At 38.7% G+C, this 25,003-nt stretch overlaps 1 protein-coding gene across 2 annotated transcripts in view; it reads right to left on the bottom strand.

Annotated features, from left to right (window-relative positions):
• The window catches only part of DCDC2 (doublecortin domain containing 2), a 157,545-nt gene that overhangs the window by 95,697 nt on the left and 36,845 nt on the right, over positions 1–25,003 (bottom strand). For both annotated transcript variants that reach the window (XM_082415202.1, XM_082415201.1), the window contains exons 4-7: positions 14,051–14,127; positions 13,787–13,918; positions 9,352–9,498; positions 7,228–7,282 (exon numbers count right to left, since the gene is read on the bottom strand). In XM_082415202.1, coding sequence (XP_082271328.1) covers positions 7,228–7,282; positions 9,352–9,498; positions 13,787–13,918; positions 14,051–14,127 — 411 coding nt within the window. The remainder of the gene's footprint in view (positions 1–7,227; positions 7,283–9,351; positions 9,499–13,786; positions 13,919–14,050; positions 14,128–25,003) is intronic.

The following is a 25,003-nucleotide window of genomic DNA, read 5'->3' on the forward strand; positions in this document are numbered from 1 at the left end:
AACTTAAAGAATGAGAAACTCTGGATCTCATCATAATAGTTTTTTACCGCTCTCTGGGAAAACTCTTATTCACAAAGGGGTAAAACAAGGGAGAAGCAGATGCCCCATCCTGGAGTGTCTGGGGATTCATATAATTTTAAAAATCAACTCTGTTGTTGAATATACAGGAAGTTCTGATTTACTACACCTCTGTCAGGGACACTCAAAAGGGCAATTTGGAAGCATCAAGAAAGACTAGTTGATTCCAATAACTATATGAGGCATGGCTTTGGTAATTGACACTCATGCGTTCAAATATTGATTAATGACTAACCGCCAGGCACTTGGTGAGTAAGAACTAAATTAAACTGAGAAAAAAGGAAGAACTGTTTTGTAATTAGAAGATGGGAAAGAATTTAAATGCTTTTCTTTTTAAAAAAGAAAACATGTCGTATAGCACAGGGAACTCTACTCAATATTCTGTAATAACCTAAATGGGAAAAGAATCTGAAAAAGAATAGACATATGTATATGTATAACTGAATCACTTTGCTGTACACGTGAAGCTAATACAACATTATAAATCAACTATACTGCAATATAAAATAAAAATTAGAAAAAGAAAATATTGATTCATCTAAAAAAATAGATATATAATAAATACAAAGATATAAATAAATTATATAATATAAATTATATATACTCATTTATTTACATAGTTAATTATATAAATTATAGATAATATGTAAATAAATTATAGAGAAAGGGAAGGGCAAAGGAATGGAGAGATGGATTTTCCTTTCTTTTCTGAGACTTCTGCATGTGACTCATAACTTGGATACATCGATAGTCATTGCTATTTGTGGGGCATAGGGAATAGGGGAGTTTTGCCATCTCATAAGAGCTATGCTAGTTGATAAAACAGTATTACTAAGTACCTCTTGTGTGCTAAATACTCATAACCACAAATATTTACCAAATGTATAGATAGGTATTATTATCACTATTTTACAGATAAAGGAATTAACTTTCTCAGGGTTACCCAGGTCTGATTTTTCTGCTACACTGAACCTTCCTAATACCCAAGACACTAGAAACAGCTATTATATAGAATGGTTCCCTTAAAAAACTACCTGGAAGTAATAGATTACGGCTTTTTCCCGAAGTGGAAGAAATCAAGAAGCAGCCAAATTTTACAGCGTGTCCCATGCAAAAACTAGACCCCATGTGACACTTCAACCACTGTCCTGCCTTTGCCTCACACACATACCAAAATATCTGATAGGAATAGCAAACCTCTGGCCCAAACAAACAAAACACTGAAAAGAGCCCTTCAATCACCCCTCACTCTACTGAAACTGGGATTTTTTTCAGTAATTCCCTAGGCTCTTTCCAACAAGATCCAATCAACTCAGGTTTCTTTCATTAACAAGGTAGACTCATTTTCAGCCCCCATGAACATGTGTCAAAGACATACGGGCCATAAGGCATCAAGTTTAAAATAATTTTGTTAGAGATTTGCCGCACACAGCAGCCTTCACAGTGTGTGTATTTCAGCGATGCACCCAGGAGACCTTCTGAGCAGGGGACCAGACCCAGACTTAGGCTGGCATTTCTCTCACTGTGCATCTAGTGATGGGAAGTGTGAGAAACCCTTTTATCCAAATTGGACTCCATTTCCCAAAAGGCAAAATGGAATTTGGGAAGCATTTGGAATTGACCTTGCTTCACCGTGACTTTGATCATGCCATTTTCTTACCAAAACCTTAGCAATTACAATATTTGAACCTGTAAATTGCTGATCACAAGATACATCAGCCACATGGTAATAAGGACAACTAAAGACAACTTAACGTCGTCTTTGGCTCTTTCAACTACGTCCCTGATTTTACATCTCTTCCACTAGAGGGTGCTTGGATTCCGTGTGGTGAGACCTCGCAGCTAGAGAACAGCCTCCCGCCAGTGGGTTAATTTTTCAAACTTAACAGGACTTCAGAGGATTCCCTTATATCTTCCTTTTGTTTTCAAGGCTAGAATCACAAGGTAAAATTATTCTCAAGGTGCTCATTTCTGTGACTCCCCAGTCTGAACAGGGGTAACTTCTGGCATTCCCTGGCTGTTTTGAAAGGGTCTGGTGGACCCCCAGAACCCCCAGCCCCCGTTACCCACACTCCCTACCACAAGGGTGGGGCCTCGCGGACACGTCACCCCTGCACAGCAGGGTCCTCTATGCAATATGGCAGCTTTCTCTCTCTCTCTTTTTTTTTTTGAAGTTCTGTCAGGCCCCCACCCACACTCTCCTTCATGCTGCAATACAGCCATTCCTAGAAGGCAGTGTGGAGAAATGATTTCCTAAAAATCCAGCTCTGTGTCCCCTTTGATTTGCATCACGAATTCGGGGATGCCTTCCCTTTGATTGGACAGTAGTTCCGAAAGTCTGAAGCCTGCTCGCCCATAGTCCCATTCACTCACAGCCCCACTCAGTGCCAAGCGGTTAACGATCTTAAAAACACATGCATTCTCCAGGGAACCAATTAATTAAAGGAAAGGAGCAAACTGATCCTTCTATTAAAAAACAAGTTTGTGCTTTTAGAACTCCTGGCATAGAATATTCTCTCTGTGCGGCTCACAGCACTCACTCACACATCCACTAGACGGGTTTCCTGAGAATCTACTGTGTGCCCCGCGGGTTACTCCCCTCAGCTGAATATAACCTCCTAAAGGAGGCCCACCCTGGCCACCCAAAGGATACTGCACCCTCTCTCACTTTCTCTTTCCATATCCTCACGCATTTCTCTTCAAGCTTATCCCTGATTAATATCACACGTGTATTTGTTTGTCTTTTTCCTCCTCCAGAATGGAAGCTTCATACATTTAGTTCTCTCTGGAATCTCTGCCTCCCCTTCCCCACAAGCGCTAAAACAGTGCTCGGGACATAATATGAACTCAATAAACGGCTATTGGATGAACGGGTCAATCAGTGACAGCAGTTACAATATGCTCCAAGAAGAAGTAGGAGAGATGTCCATCTGCCCTGCTGCCTCCTGTCTAAGTCACCTGCATCACTCACCTGGACGCCAGCCTTCCCACTGCCTCCTGCTTCTGTTCTTGCCCCGCCCCCCTTCTCTGTAGACAACACAGCCAGAATGATCCCTTAAAACTGCAAATCAAATGATACCACTCTCTACTTGTATCCCTCAAACGGTGTCCTGGTAAGGGATAAAATCCAAACTCCATGCATGGCCTACACGATCGGGCCCTGCCCGCCCCTCCAATTTAATCGCAGACCACTCCAGCCTTCTTTCTGCCCCACTCCTTTACGCCAAGCTCTTTACCAAGGGCCCCTGTGACTGTTTCTCCTGCGCCCACCTCGTATGACTGGCTCCTCTACATCATTAAGGTCCCACTCTCAGAGAATCTTATATCAATTAGTGTCCTAATTAGTGCCCACATTTTATTGTCCTCATAGCACTTATCACCATCTGAAATTGTTTATATATTTATTATTTATTTATTTTATTTATTTTTGGCTGTGTCGGGTCTTAGTTGCAGCTCACAGGATCTTCGTTGAGGCACGTGGGATCTTTTGTTGAGGCGCATGGGTTCTTTGTTGCGGCCTGCAGGCTTCTCTCTAGTTGTGGCATGCGGGTTTTCTCTTCTCTAGTTGTGGCGCCCGGGCCCCAGGGCACATAGTTTGTGGCACACGGGCTCTAGTTGAGGCACGCGAGCTCAGTAGTTGTGGCGCGCCGTCTTGGTTGCCCCACGGCATGCGGGATCCTAGTTCCCTGATCAGGGATCGAACCCACGTCCCCTGCATTGGAAGGCGGATTCTTTACCACTGGACCACCAGGGAAGTCCCTATATTTGTTTAGAGATTGATAGTCTGTCTACCCCCATTCTTCCACCCTCCCTACTCCCACACAGATACAGGCACTAGAACAAAAGTTCCTTGAGGTCTGAAACCTTGTCTGTCTGTTCATTAATCTATGCCAGTTGCTTGGAGCAATTCCTGGCACTCAGTAAGTGCTCACTAAACACACGTTGGATGGATGGCTAGATGAGCAGATGAATGGATGGATGAATCTATAGAATGCTTAGGGAGCATTATGGAAAGAGAGGTAGACTCTGCTGTCAATGTATTTTTCTAAGTCATAGTATGGCAATATAATTTTGAGTCATTGCTGTGTATGAGATGGAAATTCATCTCAAAATATAACTTGGAGTCTTCAAAGGCCACTTCCTCAAAGAGGTCTTTTCCTGACACACATACCTAAGTTCTCCTTTTATCTTCTTGCATATTGTTTTATACTTTTCCTTCATTTTAGTCACACTTTGTAATTACATATTGCTTTGTGGCATCGCCTACGTAACCCTTGTCTCCCTGAGTAGGCCAGGGCTAAGAGAGAGTGTTGTGTCTTTTTGCTCAATACCATCTCCCTGGTGCTTAGTTCCATGCCAGACACACAGAAGACTTCACCAATCATCATTAGATGACCCAGTATTCACAGCACAGATCTTCCAAACAAATGGGCAAGAAAGAGGCATGTATGTGCCTCCTGTGTATGAATTTTAAAACGGGAAACACATTACACATTTTTTTTAAAAAATCAGACATTCTAAATTTCAGAAGAGTAAGCACCTAATCCCGAAGTTCAGTAATTGTGAATGTAAGGAGCTGAGTCTTGATCTTGGTTCTGACATGAACTTTCCCTATGACCTAGGTCGGTTATTCACCTACACTTGGTCTCTGTTTAACCATCACCTTTCCAGCTGTACTGTGAGAGTTAATGAGCTCATATGTGCATGGTACGTGGAAGAGATTCCACTCCAAAGTCCTGAAGAAGAGCAAGAGGACAAAATTTCCAAACCCTAAGTTCCTGGTTTTTATTTAGCTTTATAGTGGCTAAAATATATTTTTCAGTTACTAGAATTCTCTCTCTCCCCTTGCTCTCCATACGCATGAAGTTTTGGGTCCTCTGTGGTTCTCACTGCTCTGTCTGTCTGTCTCTCTGTCTGTCTGTCTGTCTGTCTCTCTCTCTCTCTCTCTCGGCTCCCACTCCCCCATCCTCTCACTCAACAGCGTGAAGAACCCTGCTCCCTGCCAGGCTGTGCTGGGTGTGAGGAAAGAACACCACCATGACACGTCTCTGCTCTTCGACGATGACCATCATGTGGATGAACTTGCAAATCAACATCTGATGTCCTCAGCCTCTGCCATTTACAACTACTAGCTGAACATTTTTCAACTAGATTCCGTGATGACACAACTCAATGCATTGGAAAGTAAGCAGGTCACTCTTTCCTCTAGTTGCCCTCTTCTTAGCCATAGTACCACCATTTTCTCAGGCATCCAAGCTCAGAAGCTTGCAGTTATCTTTGGCTCCAACTGCTCCATTAATCCCCTGTATCCAATCACCTAGCAAGTCCTTTGTTTCTTCATGAGCAATAATCACCTACCGCTGCTCCCTCACCACCTACCTAGTCTAGGCTCTTACAACTTTATACCAAGGTTATGGAACTTGCTTTGTAACTGACACCTCATCTATGGCCTCTCACCATGTTAAGGTTTTCTCCACATAAAAGATCTGGCCTTTCTAGACTGGACTTGGATCAACATTCTCACTTCTCTGAAGCCTTCATGAGCTTCCCTTAACTCAAGGCTAAAGACTAAACTCTACATTCTGACATTCGAGGTCATCTAAAACTGCCACCACCTGCCAAGTGAGGCACGTCAGCCTCCGCACCATGAGGGACCCTCTGTTCCAGTTGGCCTGAGGGACTCATTGTCCGCCTGGGGTCAGAAGCATTAGCTCCCTCCAAGCGGGCCATCTAGACTCAATCCTTCCCCTCCATTTACTCAATGGAGCCTTTGGATATGCTACTTCTACTCTCTGTCTTTCCTTTTCTCATTTTTAAATGCAATAACAACAGTACCTGCCTCATGGGGTTGGGGTTAAATAAATCACATCTGTAAAGACCTTGGCATGGTGTTGAACCCTCGAGTGTTCACTGAATATCAGCCAAAATTACTGTTTCTCCGTGTGCTCATCTCTGCTCCTTTCTTCACACTGTCCTTTCTATCTCCCTTTCCTCTCACTAACCTTCACCTGAATCTTAAACAGTCCTCAAAGGCACAGCTCAAATTCAACGTCCTCCATGTACTTTGGCCAATGCACATTGATTCCTTTTGTCTCATTCCCTCTGTATAGCTATCTCAGCACATTTTTTATATTTAGCTTTAGCTTGTTAGTTACCTTTTCAAACTATTTTCTCTATTTCAATTAGACTGTAAGTTTCTTGAGGGCAAGAGCTTTGTCATAAATAGTACAATAGTTACAGCGAATGAGTGGGTATGTCTGTTGTTTGTTATACTGAGATCAGCACTATTTCTTCACACAAAATTATTTTTCTTTTTCAAGAATTTCACATGATATTACAGAAAGTGGGGAGGGGAAGAAATATCTAAATCATCATTAGGAGACAGTATCATTGCCCAGCAGCCACTTATTTTACAAAACACCAGTATAAGCATTTTGCTTATTTAATTCAGAAAGGGGAAATGTCAGATCAATTCTGACCACTACAGGTCAGGAAGTTCAACCAAAAGAGTAGAAAGAGAAGTTTCAGCCAAGAAGACCTGTCAAAGCAATACTCCAGCATGACATGAAACTCATCTCCATAAGGGGGTACAGACAAAAAATACAAATAGGTTAAGAAGTTACCTACTAAATACTTGTCACAGTTCCCATATAATGGGTATTTAGTAGACATTTGCTGAATTAACAAATGAATGAATGATGGATGGAAAAGATTCTGATAAGGAGCTAAATATTTGGAATGATTCTCAATCTTATAAAGGAACATAACTGAGGATTACTATTCTGTTACAAAAACTTTCTTTTCAGTCTTGGTCAGTGACAGAAAACAAGACTGGGCAGACCACTGGTGTGACCTAATACAGCATTTCTTCTCATTTGTGTACCACTGCCTAGATTTCAACCATGGTATAAACTTTATCAGGTCTGTATATTAGGAAAAAGATATTTTGAAATCCATATTTTTAAAATGTTAGCTCTCCTTTAGAAACTTAGTTGTAACATTAATGTTCTAGTGTTGTTTCACATAATTGCTTATATACCACAAGGTGGCTAAGTTTCATTTCTTCTAATTTAATTGAAACCCAAAGGACAGTCTCTCTGTATCATACAGAAATATAGAACATTAATGAGTAAAGCATCTGATACTTACACTCCCTTTAGACTTTCTGGATCCTACAATAGGAGGTAGTGAAGAGGCTTTCTGACTGCGGAAACAAATCGCAATTTAGAAATCTGAGCATTATTCACAAATAATATATAAGGCAAGATAATTGTCATCTCAATTTGTCATCCTGACACGGAACTCAACTACTTACTGACATCAGTATTTCACAAAAAGTCCCATAGACTTTCCCAATTTCACAAAGACCACCATAACATTTCCAAATTCCATTCCAAAAGACCTTTAATGTTTTTTTGTAGAGTATTTTTTCATATAAATTTATTTATTTTTGGCTGTGTTGGGTCTTCGTTGCTGCGCACGGGTTTTCTCTAGCTGCAGTGAGCAGGGGCTACTCTTTGTTGCGGTGCGAGGGCCTCTCATTGTGGTGGCTTCTCTTGTTGCAGAGCACCGGCTCTAGGCACACGGGCTTCAGTAGTTGTGGCACATGGGCTCAGTAATTGTGGCTCGCGGGCTCTAGAGTGCAGACTCAGTAGTTGTGGTACACGGGCTTAGTTGCTCCAAGGCATGTGGGATCTTCCCGGACGAGGGCTTGAACCCGTGTCCCCTGTCTTGGCAGGCGGATTCTTAACCACTGCACCACCAGGGAAGTCCCTCTTGTATAGTATTTTAATTGATGCTTACAAATAAATTTAGTACTGTCTTAAATTTTTTCATAGCATTTTAAATCAGATCTCTAAATTTTCTATTTGCATTTCAAAAAATCATTTCCCAAGCCGAGTGATGATTTTGCCAGATGGCATTTAAAACTATAAATTTCCACAGTTTTTATCATGTCTATAATGTCTACCTCTGATAGAAGCATAGAATAGTAAAACACTGGCATGTCTATTCAGGGAGTTTCTAAACCAGTCATTCTCACCAAAAAGTAAAAAATTCTCTTCAGCTCTAAGAGTAAGTTATTTCCCAGATGTTTCTATTATAGGAAAAGATCTATCTTGAAACCCAACCCACCTTGAAACCTAATCCTCTCTGACAATAAGGAGGCCACAGAGATAAGGGTAAATCTTACTAATCTGTCTGAGAAAGGCCACCATGAGCTAGTTTTCTCACTGCCATCAAGTACAAGCTCTTACTGCAGTGTGTACTGCAACGCCCAGCAGCCTAACCCAGTATTGTTTAGCAAAGGTTGTGAAGGATTTGATTTCATGGATGGGTAAGGATGGTTAGCAGTAAGTCTGCTTGCATACTTCAAACACCACCCCTGAAATTCCATTTCATCTATTACTTATGAAACCCTTGGCTAGCCTCTCCATCCAGCTACACAGATTGCAAATTAATGGAAAACAAATTGGTGACATTCTGCTCTATCTCTGCCACAAATCACCCACCCTAGCAGAGGACAACTACAAAAAGTCAGTTTTCTAGCAAAGTGGACACAGAAAAGCAGCAGAGATGGATTGCAGGGCACCATGAGCAAGCCAAAGGGTCCCTGCATCCAGGGCTGGGGCTCTTCATGAAAACGCATGCCTCGGCATCCATCCACTGGGCTGAAATAAGTCATTCTTCACAAATATATGACATCTCATACAGGAAAATGGTCCACTGTGTACTATGTGTAGTTAAAAGTGTAATCTTTAAAATTCTGCATGTAATAACTACACACCCAGCCACTCTACTTCTTTGTACAAAAGGAACTATATCATTTTTATATTTTACTGTTTTTATTTTTTAAAGTAGAAAATATTCATTTTTAATCACCTTTAGAAGTTTCTCTGTGCATCGACTGAAAAGTTATTCGGTCTAGCTAACCAGTTAAGATGCTATTAAAACTTCTAATAACGTATGCTGTATAGAAGCTCACTGCCCGCCCTGTATCTTTTTCACAAGAATAAGTCTTTATTATAAATTCGTAAGTGAATGGTAACAAAAATACTATATAGTCTATCATGGATTCCTCAAAATTATATTTTCATGCAATAGTTCTCAATCTCCAATCACGGCAAAATAAACACCGATCAATTTATTTCATGCATGCTTTCCATTTTAACTGATAAACAAGATTCTATAAAATAGACCAGTGGTCAGCATAAGACTCAATGCTATTTCAAGTGATAATTAAAATGTGAGAAGTGAATGAGGATGCAAACTTACCCGTAAGACCTTCTCATCGTTGACTTGTCAAAAAGTAATTCACTGTAAGGCAATTTCTTAAACTTATCTCTGCCGACAGCCACGTAAAACTGCCCATTCTCCAACTCTGCCCCACTCTCAACCAGTTTTCCTTCTAAAGTATAAAGTCTGCCAAAATATGAATGCCAGCGATTAAAATTTTAACAAGCATTGCAAGAACTGCTTAAAATCACAGAGTCAATTAAAAACTCTGTTCTTAAGTTGGCTCATTCGTTACGATGCTAATTACTGAATTATAAATGCTTCAAAGTCATTAGACTCAGCTAAATGCCATTGCTATAATGCAGATGCAGTTACTCTCTAGCTGTACAGTGTTTCATCCCAAGGAACCTGACAATCTAACATAATGATCCCCTATTGCTGCCCTATTTATATTTTAGAGGGAAAGAATTAACTTGTAGAGAACGTCGTGCTTTAAATGAAGCTCGGCTTCCACTGAAGTTTGATTCTTCTACTTATATTCTGTGAGCACCTTTAAAATTCATTTTCTTAATGCATTGGTCAGGTTGACAAGCCACTTACTGCATTCCATGCAAGAGCAGCCCTCAGCCAAAATTTTACATCCAAGCACACAGAACTGGGTCAGAAAACAAGAGGTGAGAGGGCAGGAGGTAAAAGAACCCATTGCTAGTATTAATGATGCAGAACTGCATAGCGTTCATGCTTCCTTTCTTTTTTCTTTTGCCTTCCCTCATCTTCCCAGAATCAAGGGATTTCACAAGAACTTCCCTTTACTGTAAAACTGCTGCTGCAAACCACAATATGTTACTTATTAAAAGAACAGTGATAACTTTGCTAGACGATTTAAAGTGTCCACAGAACTTGTTTAAAGAACAAGAAAAAACAGACTATTAGAAAACTACACCACAAAGACAATGCATGTTTTTGAAGGTGATAAACAAAAGAGTTAGTAACTGGAAGGGTTTTAAGATAATAACTTTTAAGATTCTCAGACTTCTTATATTATATAATTAAGGGCAGTGATAGTTGCCATTGACCTGTCTACTTGTTTACTGATTATGTAAATGGCCATATCATATGGAGTCAAGAAGTAAAACAAAAACAGCCACCAAACCCCCTAAAATGTGTTAGTACTGAGTTAGTATAAAGATGCTAAAGTCTTTCTTTATAATGTAATTCTATCCCTCAAAGTCTAAATACCAACACTTAACCCAGATATCTGGATTTTCTGCCTTGACCTACACCAGGGTTGCTGAACATTATTGACATTTTGGACCTGATAATTGTAGGAGAGGTGGGGAGGCTGTCCTGGGAATTGTAAGATGTCAACAGCACCTTTGGCCTCTACCTACTAGATGGCAGATGGTAGCTGCCCCTATTCCCTGTGACTCCGGACATCCCCTAGTGCAAGCATCCCCTAGTGGCAAAATTGCCCTGGTTGAGAACCACTGGCCTAGATCCAGATATTCTTCTTCTTTCATTTTCCTTCAAAATGGGAAGATCTGAATCAGTAGTTAACTTTTATAGCTAGAAATTAAAAGGCAGCAAAGCTGTGACTCTGGAAACAGCCAAAATTTGACTGGTTTCCTCTACAGGTAGGTAAAAGATACTGAATAAATTCTAGCCTGTGATTTTAGCCTTCTTTTATATGACTCTTGTTGACCTGCTTTCTTACTTTGCTACAAAACGCAAGAATCATAAACAAGGAGTTGAAAAAACAAAAAAAAACAAAAAAAAACAAAAAAAAAACAAGGAGTTGAACCAATTTGTGTGGGATGCTTTTGATATATATACTGATGCACAGGGAACCCTCCCTGTTCTGTTCTGTTAAGGGAGGGTAGGTGTGTCCCAAGTGAGCAGCAACCAAACCTCATTCATGTCTGGCATTACAGTAAGAATTAAGCCTCTCCAAGTATTCAGGTGTTCAGGGGACATATAACTATATTCTCATTTCTGTATTTGTTCTGGAATATATTTTATTTCTATGTATTAATTTGTTCATATCAATATATGTATGAATAGGTATATCTGGGCATGCAATTGTGTGTATGTATCTTTGTGTGCTTCATATTATTTATTGAGTGGGTTTACATCTATGTATGTGTCAAAAGACAAAACTATATATCTTTTAAAAAAAAATCAGTGTATAACTGTTGAGATCTGCCTTTACTCCTGATGCCAAAATGAAATCCAAAAGGATCAAAGATTTAAATGAAATTTAAAAGTTGAAAGACGAAAACATGGGAGAATATTTTTATAATCTCAGAGTGAAGAAGACCTAAGCTAATCATAGAACCTAATGATCATAATGAAAGATTGAAAATTTGACTGCATCAAAATTCATCATATCTGCGTGCAAAAAGAAACATAAAGAGTTATAAAAATACAAATTGGAAACATAAACATATTTAAATATGGAAACATATTTAAAACTCATATATGAGAAAGGGCTAATTCCTGTAATATATAAAGAGTCCCTATAAATTAATAAAATAAATGTGCAAAGGCCATGAGAGATATATATTCATATTCATATGTAATGAATATGTTCATTCATATATAATGGGAGATAAATGTATGGCATTTATTTACAGACTAGCTTGGCAGTTAACAGCACAGGCTCTGGAGCAGACTGCCTACTAGGTTTGAATTCCAGCCCTTCTACTCATTACCTGAATAATCTTGGGCAAGTAAATTACCCCCTCTATGTCTCATGTTTCATGTCTATTAAAAGAGACTAATAGAATTAGTCACCTCATAGGGTTGCTGAGTTAATTAAGTTAAAAATGTAAAACACTTGGAATAATGACTCGCACACAAGAAATGATCAGTGATGTTGTTGTTGTAGTATATTAAATAAATAAAATTCAAGAAACAATGAAATACTACTTTTACCAAGACAAGATGTTTGTTAGTTTTATAGTATAGATGAGAGCATGAAAAACAGGCCCTCTCATGCACTTTTGGTAAATTGGTACAGACTCTTTGGAAGACAGTTGGCAGTATCTATCAAAATTTAATAGCATTCACCACTTGATACAGCAATTCAACTTCTACACTTTCATCTCTTAATAAACTCTGCTTAGATACAAAAACACGTACTGTAATAGCAAAAGGTTGAAAATGACCGAAATTTCCATCAAGAGGAGACTGTTAAGTAGATTAAGGTACACCCATAAAATGGAATATTTTGTAGTCGTTAAACATGATAAGATAGAGCAATTTGTGCTGATAAGAAAACTGTCCAAGATTTGTTGTTACAGGGAAAAAAGTAAGGTGTATTTACATATTTATTCATGTGTGTGTGTTCCCACTTGTGTTTCTATGAATTCCAGTTTCCATCCTGCAATGATGCAGAAAAGTACTGGAAAGAAAGACTGGGGAACCTGAGGTGGGAGAAATAGTTTTTATTTATATTTTTGTCCTATTTGCATTTTTTACTGCATGTGAAGTATTATATTTTCAATTAAAACAATTATATTTAAAATCACAATGGTTGTGAAACTATATATACTAATATATGTAAATATGCATACATTAATCTGTACCCACATTTAACTGAAAAACATACAACCATCTGAGAGCTTATTTTACCCTCTATGTCTATAATGTTCTCTACCAGTGGAGTATGTTAGAGAGACTGGGTGAGGATAATATTCAAGAATAACTACCAGAAAACTCTTTATTGGATTTCAAATATTTGTGTGTCACATATTATATATAATCTCTGTATATGTCTATATTATTTGTAACCCTCCCACCTATGAGATAATAAATAAGTGAGACTCCATCAAGGTATAGTTTCATAGGCTTCACAACTTAAAAGCCATGATTTTAATCTTCACTTAAATATTAGAATTTGAGAAAAATGTTTGTGATTTCTCAAGTTTAGGCAACCCCACTTAATTATCCTCTCTAACTTGCCTCCTTCCTAAACCCACTAATACCTCCTGATGTCTGATTTTTTTTCCTGAGGCAAATAATTTGGACCATCAGATAATTATAAATATCTCCTAAAGAAAAGGACAGTTAATTAAGAGTCAAGAAGCTGACTCACTCAAAAAAAAAAAAAAAAAAGTCCTCCTCAAATAAAACAATGCTGATGCTTGCCTATTTGCTGTAAATCAAAAGAAAAAAATAGTTAATATTTGTTGATGTGCTCTATGTGCCAAAGAATATAAACAGTTAATATTTGTTGAGAAGTTACTATGTGCCAAGTACTGTTCTAAGCTCTTTATGTGGATTAACTCCTTCCTAAAACAACCCTACAAGGTACGAACAATTATATACCCATTTTACAGATAGAGAAACTGAGGCATATAGAGCCTAACTGGTGAGATGAAATTCAAATCTAGGGACCAGTGACTACAGAGCCTCTTGGGAATATCCTCAGCAATTCTGAAACCCATCCACTTGCAAGATTACTTTGACATACCTGTGGACAGCCCCACTCCTCAGAGTTATTTTTTCCGTGACCATTTGTAGTACATGATCCCACTGATTCAAGGCTTTTCTAGGGATGAGGAGTCGAGAAGCTGGGTTTATAAGGTCTCCATTTGCAATCAAGCTGGAAAAAAAGCAAAGCCAGTGAGCCAAACCATTTGACACAGTTATGCCTTTAAAACTACAAAATAAATCCCAACCCAAAAGGAAACCACCACATCAATTTTAACTCAAAATGTAAAGGGCTCCAACTTACAAGATAGCGCAGGGTTCCAGAAGCGGTTTTCTAAAGCGAGCTGACACATTGATCCTGCTGTGGATTACTGGTTTTACCTTCAAAAGCAAAGAAATACAAATCACCGAGCTTATGAAATACAAAGCACCGAGTGCTTTTTTTTTCCCCCTATGAGGAAAAATTACAGGTTTCCAGGGAACTGGCTGAGACCTGTGTTGCCTTTGTTAAAACCTTGCTTTTTTCTCCACTTACATAAACACTCTGGGCTCACCCTCTATCGATGGTATGTTGCCTTAACAGAGCTCTCAAGAAAAATTTCACTTAAGCGCTGGGCATACTGCTCATGATCTGTGCCAACAACAGAAACTGTTGAGCTATTATGAGAATTTTAAGGCAACTTTTTTAAGCAATTACTTTCTGTAAAACAAAAATAAAATAATAAAATAAAATAATCCTATAAAATCTTGGACTCCCAAGTGTCCTCCCCCTCCAGCCACAACATAGTGTTTGGTCATCTCTCCTCACCCGCCTGCTGCCTAGAGTTTCTGGGTCCCCACCAGGCACTTGACCCCATCCTATTCTCTTGAGACTGACTTCATCAGCTTTTCTCGACTTCACTTCTTCCTCTATCCACCAGCCAGACACTGATCACCACCCTCCATTCCCGAATCCCTTGCATCTGGGTAGGTCTGGTCATCTTTCCCACTCCTTTTGCTTCCAGGGTCCAGGCTACTGTACCGAGAACCACATGGCTCCTCGGGCACCTTGGCCTGAGACAAGGCTTTGGCATCGGCCAACCCTGTTCTCCTCCCAAATCAACTACTTCTTACATTTCCCACAGTGAACTGTCCAAATCCCTACCTTTCATCCTAAATCCTAAAATCACACTCCAGGCACACTCACTCTCAGCACATCATTTCCCTCCAAACTTCAAGAAAATAAAGGCCAACAGGCATGAAGGCTTTCAACCTCCCTTCCCTCCATAACCCACTTCTTCTACATCTTCACCACTTTTCTCCTTTGCTGCCTGTCTCAGGAGAAGCATCCTTACCCCTTTACAAAGCTAAGCCCCCATCTTGATTTTATCTCCTGCTGCCTCTGCTTGTTCCATTAAATAGCTAGGACCCTTCACCCCCATCTGGTGTCTTCAATTTCTCCCTTGACCCTTTGGCCCTCTCTCTCCTCTTCATCATTCCTCTCCCTAATTCCTCCCACCCTATCCTCTCCTCAGTCCTCTGCTATCTGGTTTCCACTGAAAGAAAGATATATCCCAACTCTTAAGCTTGGCCTACAAGGACCCCCATGACCAACCACTGCTTCCTTGGTTCCCTCATCTCCCACCAACACTCCTTCCTCCCCAGCCTCTAGTTGTGACTTAGGTCAAACCAGCCTACCCTCTTCCCTTCCCAAAACACACCCTGAATCCTCTTCCAGGCCTTTGCTCATCAAGCCCCTCTGCCCAAAACGCCCTCCCCCTTCCTCCACCTGCTGAAATTCCATTTGCTAATCAACGCCCAGCCCAGTCATCACCAGTCCTTCCCTGTTCACCCTTCTTTACTTTTCTGTCTCAAACTGCTACGGCTACTATAGTATTGATGATCCCACTTTTGTTTTTAGGGCTTTTTTTTTTCCTTCCTGATTTGAAACGGAGCTGATTAATAAAAATAGCAAAGGGAACTGATTAATAAAAACAGCCAACATTTATTTCACTATATTTAATGACAAGCACTGTACTGAGCAATTTAAATGCCTTATATATCATTTAATCATCAAAACTATGCCCTGAATAAGTACTTACTATTTAACTCCATTTTACAAACGAAGAAACTGGAGCTTAATTAATTAATTTGCCTAAAATCACACATACTAAGGGGCAGGTCTGTCCATACAAGTGAACCACTATTTGCTTTGCACTTTGGTAGTTATTTTAGAGATAAGTATTAACCCTAAATAATTTATGGGACTGTCTCTTCAGTCAAATTATGCCATTTTGAGAAGAACAAGGGGTAGAATTCTTCTTGACTCTCCAGTGCCTAAAACAACACTTGGCAATGCCTGCTAGTTGAACAATAAATGTTTATTGAAATTTAATTAAAAGAGACTCTAATTTAGAGTAAAAAATTTTTAATCAATCACAATAATTTTATTTTGCATTTTAAACCCAGAGATTCTTGGCCCTAAGCTAATATTTGCAGTGATGTCGACTTTTTTTAAAAAAAGTTTAACAGATAATGTATGCACCTGACCAAAATTCAAGTGGTAAAATGGGGCATACAGTGAAAAGGAAGAATCTTTCCCATTCCTGTCCCCCAACCACAAAGTTGCAACCAGAATTAGCAATATTCATTCAAAGGCAGCCTATACCTACATATATATATTGTCTTACGTGGACATTTTATACATGTAATTTTTAAACCTAGGGATAACTTGCTATAACCCATTCTTCTGCACCTTGCTTTTTTCATTTAACAATTACCATGGCGGTTGTTCCATACTGGTAGTTACAGTAAGGGTTGCTTCATTCTTTGTAATAGCTGTGTATATTCCACACCATGGATGTGCCATAATTTATTTAACCTGTCCCTCAATGACAATCCTGTTGGTTGTTTCTAAATTTTGCTGTTGCAAATAATGCCATGATAGATTTCCTCATAAATATTTATCTGCATAAATATGTAAGCATTTCTGTAGAATAAATTATTAGAATTGAGAATTTGCTGAAATAAAGAAGAGGCAGTTTTTTCAGTTTAATGGAATGTATTGCAAGCTTACTCTTGATTGATCCCAAGGGTCCCTTGATTTATTTAGTTCATACTATAGCATAAGAAAATAGATTTGATTTACAAGGAATAAAGTTCTTTGGCCAGGGTTGTAGTTTACAGCACCTTGGATGACTACAAATCCCTCTCCCAGCAGATTTGCTTCCTCTTAAGGCTTAGCTTGTTTAACTGCAAATGAGTCTTTGCCTGTGTGAAGGACAGGCCTTTCTCATTCTGCGTCTATGCTGATAGTACCTGCCTCGTGAAATCCTCCCCACCTCTTAATACTGACTCCCTGGCCACTGAACTTAAAGCTTCTGCCACATCCCTGGTTCTCTATTGCCCTTCCCTGCCTTTTTGTTTTTTTTAATAGCACTTACCATCATCTAACATACTGTACATTTTATTTACCTGGTTTTTAATTTATTGTCCCTACTGTTACTTTGTAGTTACCCTCAATATTAACTAGTAATGTACTGAGCACATACGTCATACCAATTGTTATTTTTTCAAATGTCTTTCCGTCCAAACTTGATTGCTTAATACCCTGTTAGACTGTTGAATTAAAGATGAAGGTGAATACATTAGATAAACAAATAACTTGGAAACTCCTGTTGAGCTGCCTGATATATGCTATTTTTCTTTAGCGCATACATGTCTATAGTTATTATATACAGAAATTCACAAATAGATGATTTTTTAAATAATTATACAACTTTATTCTGAGTCTGTAAGTTGTTGCTTGAATTAAATTAAACCATCTGTCTTGAATAAGTTGTTTTCCTCATTCAGTATGACAAAAATACTCTCCAAATGTTCATGATTTAACCAGCTGAACTGAAGATTAATCTTAAATATATATTTCTTTGAGTCATTTTAGTTAAAATAACTAAATCAGTCTGTTTCCAGATATACTAATAAAAGAATTTGAAAAAATAATCCAAGTAATATGTTTGAATTGAAAAAAAAATGTAAGACCATTGTATAAAACAATTAGGACTTTTGAGGGGAAAAAATACCATTTTTCATTAAAAATGCATTTTTCTAATTGGCATTTTAAATAATAACTTAAATCACAAAAGAATTAAGCAAATCAACTACATATAAGGGGAGCTTTCCCAAAGCCCTTATCAGAGATTAAGTGTTGGTCACTTGGTCACTTGGTGCTAACCTAAAGACACCGTGGCTTAGATATGGGAAATATAATAATCAATTAGAATATATTTTTAAAACACGAACATTTTCTTATTAGGCTGTACACTTTCCCTTGCCCTTTGAAAATAAATAATGTTTGAAATATGAGAATAATGTTAAGTATCAACACACCTGGTTATGGAGGGATGGACCCCAAAGGATTGAGTACGAAGTACTCCCACTGAGACCCCCGTGTACCAGGAATGTCTTGCTGGTGGGCATCCTGACCAGTGTTAGGTGTAATCTGTGACTATGGAACCAAATCAACTGAAAAGGCATCAATGCAAAACTCGGACATTCATTTTGGACTCAGCAGAGATCATACTCCCGGTTGGCTTTGTCAGTTAGTGAGGGAACCACCACCAGGCAAGAGCAGAACATGCTTATAGCTGACCTCTTACCTTGATTCTGAACTGGGTTCAACGTTGTCTTGGAAAACCCAGTTTATTTGGATATTGAGAAGTAGGTTAGCCTGGTGAATCAGAGAGGAGTCACTCCCTGAGTAGAAATTAGATAGTTGGATGGATGGATAGATAGATTAAATATTTGGCTAACATTTTTCTTGGAAATATTTCAAAGTCAAAGATGGCAAAAGTGACTTAAGCACATTCACTCTGCTAGAATGGGATGAGCCAGGTCTTTGAATATAAATCACATGCACCTTTCAATATATCACTCTGCCTCTGGTATCTCATTTATATTGTGTTTATGTCACAGATGGCTGTACCAAAAACAAACAAACAAACAAAACCCAACAACAAACAGAAAAAAAACATTATGTGAATTTGACAAGTCTAAGTATATAATTTAACTCAAGCTCACAAATTCCACATGACACTTGGACAATATCACAACTGGTCAAATTCAAGTTAAAACCTGCATGACTTAAAAATATGAATTTTTATTAAAAAAAAAATAAACTCAATGAAACTAAAATTGTTGTGAACATGCATATTTGGATTAATAAGAACAAGATCTACAAACTGAGGAACTGACTAAAGGTCTGAAATTCTGAACTCCAGGACAGATTGCCAATTCAACACCTCACACCTCATTTTCTTGCTCCGTAAAAATAGGGATAATCCTGCTAAACAAGCCCAGAGGGATGCTCCATGAACTAATTAATGAAGTGGCAATACCATTCCCTGGGGCCACTAGGTTGAATGCTTCAGATCCACCTGCCTCAAATCTCAGCACTCACCACCTCTTGAAACCCTAGGCCAAGTAAACCAAAGTCGGTCTAAGGACCTGAGGAAATGATGCCATTAAACGACACCATCATGAAAATCTAATGACCGCTGATCTCTTGTAAAAACTCCTGATACAATTTTAAAATTCAATTTTAAATTGCTTTTTTAAAAAAATCACATGGGCTTCCCTGGTGGCGCAGTGGTTAAGAATCCGCCTGCCAATGCAGGGGACTTGGGTTTGAGCCCTGGTCCGGGAAGATCCCACATGCCGCGGAGCAACTAAGCCCATGCGTCACAACTACTGAGCCCGCGAGCCACAACTACCAAAGCCCGGGCGCCTAGAGCCCGTGCTCCACAACAAGAGAAGCCACCGCAATGAGAAACCCGCACACCGCAGCAAAGAGTAGCTCCCTGCTCGCCGCAACTAGAGAAAGCCCGCACGCAGCAATGAAGACCCAATGCAGCCAAAAATAAATAAATAAAATAAATAAATTTTTTTTTAAAAATCACGTTTTTGTAACTGTCCATATGATAGACTTAGGCATTTAGGAAAAAAAACACACTGAAGCTATTTATTTGCAAAATATAGCCCAACCTACACAAAGAGGCTTCAACTCTATTTTCCTTCACTGCCTTCAGATGAAGTCCACATGTCCTGGACTTGGGTATTTGAGATCACATCTGAGCTGGCCCCATCTTTTCACACTCTAACCTCATTTCTCACTATTCTACCGCCTACCCTTCACTCATGTGGATATAATTCTCTCCTCAGAAATTCCATATCATTTTGTCTGAATCTCCATACAACATTTTTCATAGGTATAACATATTCCCCTTATGTTATCAATATTTTCATGGACTGCATCTCTCTTTTATTTTTTTTAGTAACGAGCCTCATCTATAACTCAAAGATCCATTCATGGCACTTTGGACATAGAATTCACTCAGTAAATACTTTTTTTTAATTGAAGTATAGTTAATTTACAATGCTGTGTTAGTTTCAAGTGTACAGCAAAGTGATTCATAGATAGATAGATAGATAGATACTTTTTCAGATTCCTTTCCATTACAGGTTATTATAAAATATTGAGTATAGCTCCTTGTGCTATACAGTAGGTCCTTGTTGTTTATCTATTTGACATATAGTAGTGTGTGTATGTTAATCCCAAACTCCTAATTTGTTTACCCTCCTCTCCTCTTTGGTAACCATAAGTTTGTTTTCTATGTCTGTGAGTCTATTTCTGTTTTGTAAATATGTTCATTTGTATCATTTTTTTAGATTTCACATATAAGTTATATCATATGATATTCATCTTTCTCTGACTTAATATGATAACCACTTAATATGATAATCTCTAGGTCCATCCATGTTGCTGCAAATGGCATTATTTCATTCTTTTTTATGGCTGAGTAATATTCCATTGTGTGTGTATATGTGTGTGTGTGTATACATCTTCAGTAAATACTTTAATTAAACAAAATCAGGACCAATTTTTTGGAGCACATACCATGCCCAGAATTGTATCAAACACTTTCCACATGTTACCTTGACTTTTTGTAATACCTTTATGTTAGTTATTTTCAAATAAGTTTACAATTGTAAAACACAACAGAATTTATAAAATGCTTTCACACTTATAGTGATGTTTATTCCTCAAAATAATATTATGAGGTTAGTATTATTCCAGTTGTACGGAAAAGATGAGCCTCTTCACCCCTCAAGGTCACACAGTAAGCAAAGAAGCAGTCATATGGGTCCACTTCTGATTCCCAGTGCAGGGTTCATTCCTACTGCTAACGTTGCCCAAGACAGAAATTGGCCACTAGCAGAAATAGTAGACACGTATTTCTACCCATTTAAATAAGAGCTTTCTTGAATTATATACAACTGAATATCTGTAAACATTTATATATATTGGCATATCTAGACCACCCTTATTCAGTGGTTCCAGTATCTTCTCAAGACCACCCAAGTTTCTCTCCCCTTCACTGCTACCTGCCAACTATTCTTTACATGATCATATCAGTATAATTTATGGAATGAAAATTGAAATCTGTTAACCCCCTGAAATTTTAGAAATTCCAGAAAGGCATGGTGGCAAAATCAGCCCAGCCACTGAAATATTTTCATCAGCATTGTTATATAATAATAAAAAATTCCAACCACTCTAACTTCAGCGACAACCTAGTTATAGGAGATGTCTCTAATTATAATGAACCAGCTGTTTAGAACATTCCCAGAAGGGTCCAGTTAGTTTCTATGAGCTGATGCAACCACTCATCTCTATCTGGGTCCTCTACAGGTCCCTGTGTTGTTCTACCCAGTCCAGGGGCTGATACCCAAAGTAAGGGTTAGGATTCATCTATCAGGTGTGAATTATCATCTCTTATTCAGAGGGTCATTTTTCTGACAATAATGGATATCTTAGCAACAGTTTGCATATTTGGCTTTTGAACTGTTCTCTAAATGAATGTCTCCCCCTTCACTGAAGCAGGAAAACAAGTCAAAACAAATTCACAAAATGACATGGCTATTCAAAACAGCAAGGTAAAAGATTTCTTTTTAGCTTAAAAGTGACCCAAAAGTTACATGTCATTATACATTTGTCTAAACCCATAGAATATATAACACCACAAGTGAACCCTAATGTAAACTATGGACTGTGGGTGATTAGGATGTGTCAGTGTAGGTTCATTAACTGTAACAAATTTACCGCTCTTGTGAGACTATGCATGTCTGGGGGCAAGGGCTATATGGGAGATCTCTGTACCTTCCCCTCAATTTTGCTGTGAACCTAAAACAGCTTTAAAACGTAATGTCTAAAAAAATATTTTTTAACTTTTAAAAAAGTAACCCAAAAGACAATATACCCATCATTAGTAATACCTTCCTTGAAAAATTCTTAAGTGTAAGCATATATTTAAATGTGTCCATACTGCTAAATCTTTTTGTCTTAAAAAACAAAATGCCCACTAATTTTCATCAAATTTTGAACTGTCAAATCAATTTCCCAGCATACCACAAATTTTTAAACTATTGGCTTTCTGGTTTAATTTTCTCTCTCTTGCACTTTGTGGAATATTTTGAAAGATCAGATAATCCCAAGCATTCTGAATATATAATGTTAAACCTCACATTTATTAACTTTATTCTAAAATAATTATTTGCAATGGACACTCTATCTTATAGCAAAACTAAACAGGACTTGAGTCATTTTTAAGGCATTCGTAAGTCTGCATGGGTTTCCCTAATGCTATGCTGAAGAGAATACCATGACCCTCATAAAGTTAAAAAATAACCAATTAACCCAAGAGAACTCTGAGGAGTAATTTACGGAAACCACTACTAACAAAGCATTGAAAAGAAAAAAATTTTTTGGATTGTTTGTCTTTTCTTTAATTATTCTTCTTCACTTACTACAACTTGCTTTCTATTTCACCATTGTCATATTTGTTTGGTTTGTCTTCCCAAATGGGATTCTGGTTACCGAACCAATCTAGGCAGTGGAATGTAAAATTTCCACTAAGAATGCAGAGCAGCTGGAAGTGTGTACATAACAATGCAAGATGAAAGGTTAGCAATGCCGAGCATGCGGGGGCAGAGTACAGCCTCCACCTGCATTTAAATAAGTCATTTGGTCCCCAGGATTCCCACTGAAGAATGTGCCAACTGTACAGGATCTAAATGCTGTCTTTCATAAATACTAAGAAAGCTATTAACATGTCAACGGATGGCAAGAGAAGGTACACTAACATATTTAGCAACTATTAGTGGTTCACCCACAATGCACTCAGTGCTCTGTGTGGAGGATTCAGAACTGTGCACGAAGGGCAGAGAGTGCCTCCATTCTCAGTGACTGAGCTTCTGCATAGGGTGGGATGCAGGAGTGAGAGAACCATGTGATTAGAAGGTTGGAACTTTCAGTCTTACTTCCCGAACCAATAGGAAGGGAAAAAGAACTGTAGGTTGAATCAATCACCAATGGCCAATGATATAACCAACCATGGCTATGTAATAAAAAAAAACCAGGGCTTCCCTGGTGGCGCAGTGGTTGAGAGTCTGCCTGCCAATGCAGGGCACACGGGTTCAAGCCCTGGTCTGGGAGGATCCCACATGCCACGGAGCAACTAGGCCCGTGAGCCACAATTACTGAGCCTGCGCGTCTGGAGCCTGTGCTCCGCATCAAGAGAGGCCGCGATAGTGAGAGGCCCGCACACCGCGATGAAGAGTGGCCCCCGATTGCCACAACTAGAGAAAGCCCTCGCACAGAAACGAAGACACAACACAGCCAAAAATAAATAAATAAATAAATAAACTTGAAAAAAAGCCACAAGCAAAAATTAAAAAAAAAAAAAAAAAAAAAAAAAACCCAAAGGACAGGGTTCTGAGAGCTTCTGGATTGGTGAACACATGGAGATTCCGGGAGAGTGGCCAGCTCAGAGGCATGGAAACTCGGTGCCCTTCTCTAGGCATCTTGCCCTATGCATCTCTTCCATCTGGTTCTCCTTTTATAACAAACCAGTAATCTACTAGGTAAAATGTCTCTCTGAGTTCTGAAAGCCACTGTAGCAAACAAAAAGAGGGGGTCACTGGAACCTCTGATCTATAGCTGGGTCTTCAGAAGCACAGGTAACAACCTGGATTTGAGATTAGCAAGTGGGGGCAGAGGGACGGTCTACCTATCTCCAGGTAGATAGTGTCAGAATTGAGTTGAATTGTAGGACACTCAGCTGGTGTCAGAGAACTGCTTGGTGTGGGGGGGAAAAAAAACCACACGTTGTAACTGGAATCAGATCGTTAGGAATATTTTTTGTAATTATAAAATATTAGAAACAATCTAAATGCCCACACATAGGAGAATGGTTGAGAAAAGTATGGTACATCCATACAATGAAGAGCTCTGAAGTTGCAATTAAGAATGAGAATGACCTATACATAGATTCCCAGGATATATTGTTAAGTGAAAAACAGCAAAGTGCCAAAGGATATCTATAGCGTGGACCCTTCATATAGAAAAGAAAGGAATATAGATATAGAGACAGAGACAGAGGCAGAGATACATATCTGCTCATTTGTGGAAAAGGATAGGATAAAGACAGGATAAATACACCAGAAACTAAGGAGAATGGTTTCTTATGAGGAATGGACAAGAACCAGGTATAAAGAATGCAGGACTAGGAACTAAGTAGGAATGGGAGTCGGGCAGGGGGTGTGTACAGCTTATGACTTTCAGGACATGGTAAATAATTAAAATCAACCACAATGTTGTATACCCAAAATAGAACATAAACAGTAACAAATGAACCTAACTGTATTATAATAAATAACACAACCACACTGAAAGTTAAAAGAGGGGAGTCATCAGTTAGATCCCTTAAACTATAACTTTCTTAATAAATAATATCCTGTAACCTGCCTTCACTAACCAAGCTTGCTATAATTGTTCTTGCAAACTGCATACCTTCCAAGTTTCGCATAGCTTAGACATACATCACAAGACTTCTTTGACCTCCCCCTATAGATAATACTTCTGACATATAATAACTATTGCTTAAAATGTTTTTCAGGAACATGGAGCTAGTCTTGCCCAGCTCAAACCTGTCAAGACCACCGACCATTCAATGGGGCCTGTACAAGTGTCCGATGGATGACCTTTTGACATCAGAGAGCCAAAAACTCCACCCTCAGATCATGTTAACACTGCCATTTTCTGAACATACATCCCATGAAAAAGCATGCTCAGCCTCTGCAGAACACAGATTATTTCACCTTTTTCTTTCCTCCAATCATCTTTCCCCACACCTCAGACCACCCTGCTCCCTTATCCCAT

Source organism: Balaenoptera physalus, assembly GCF_965194825.1.
Source record: "Balaenoptera physalus genome assembly, chromosome: 11".
Classification (NCBI taxonomy): domain Eukaryota; kingdom Metazoa; phylum Chordata; class Mammalia; order Artiodactyla; family Balaenopteridae; genus Balaenoptera; species Balaenoptera physalus.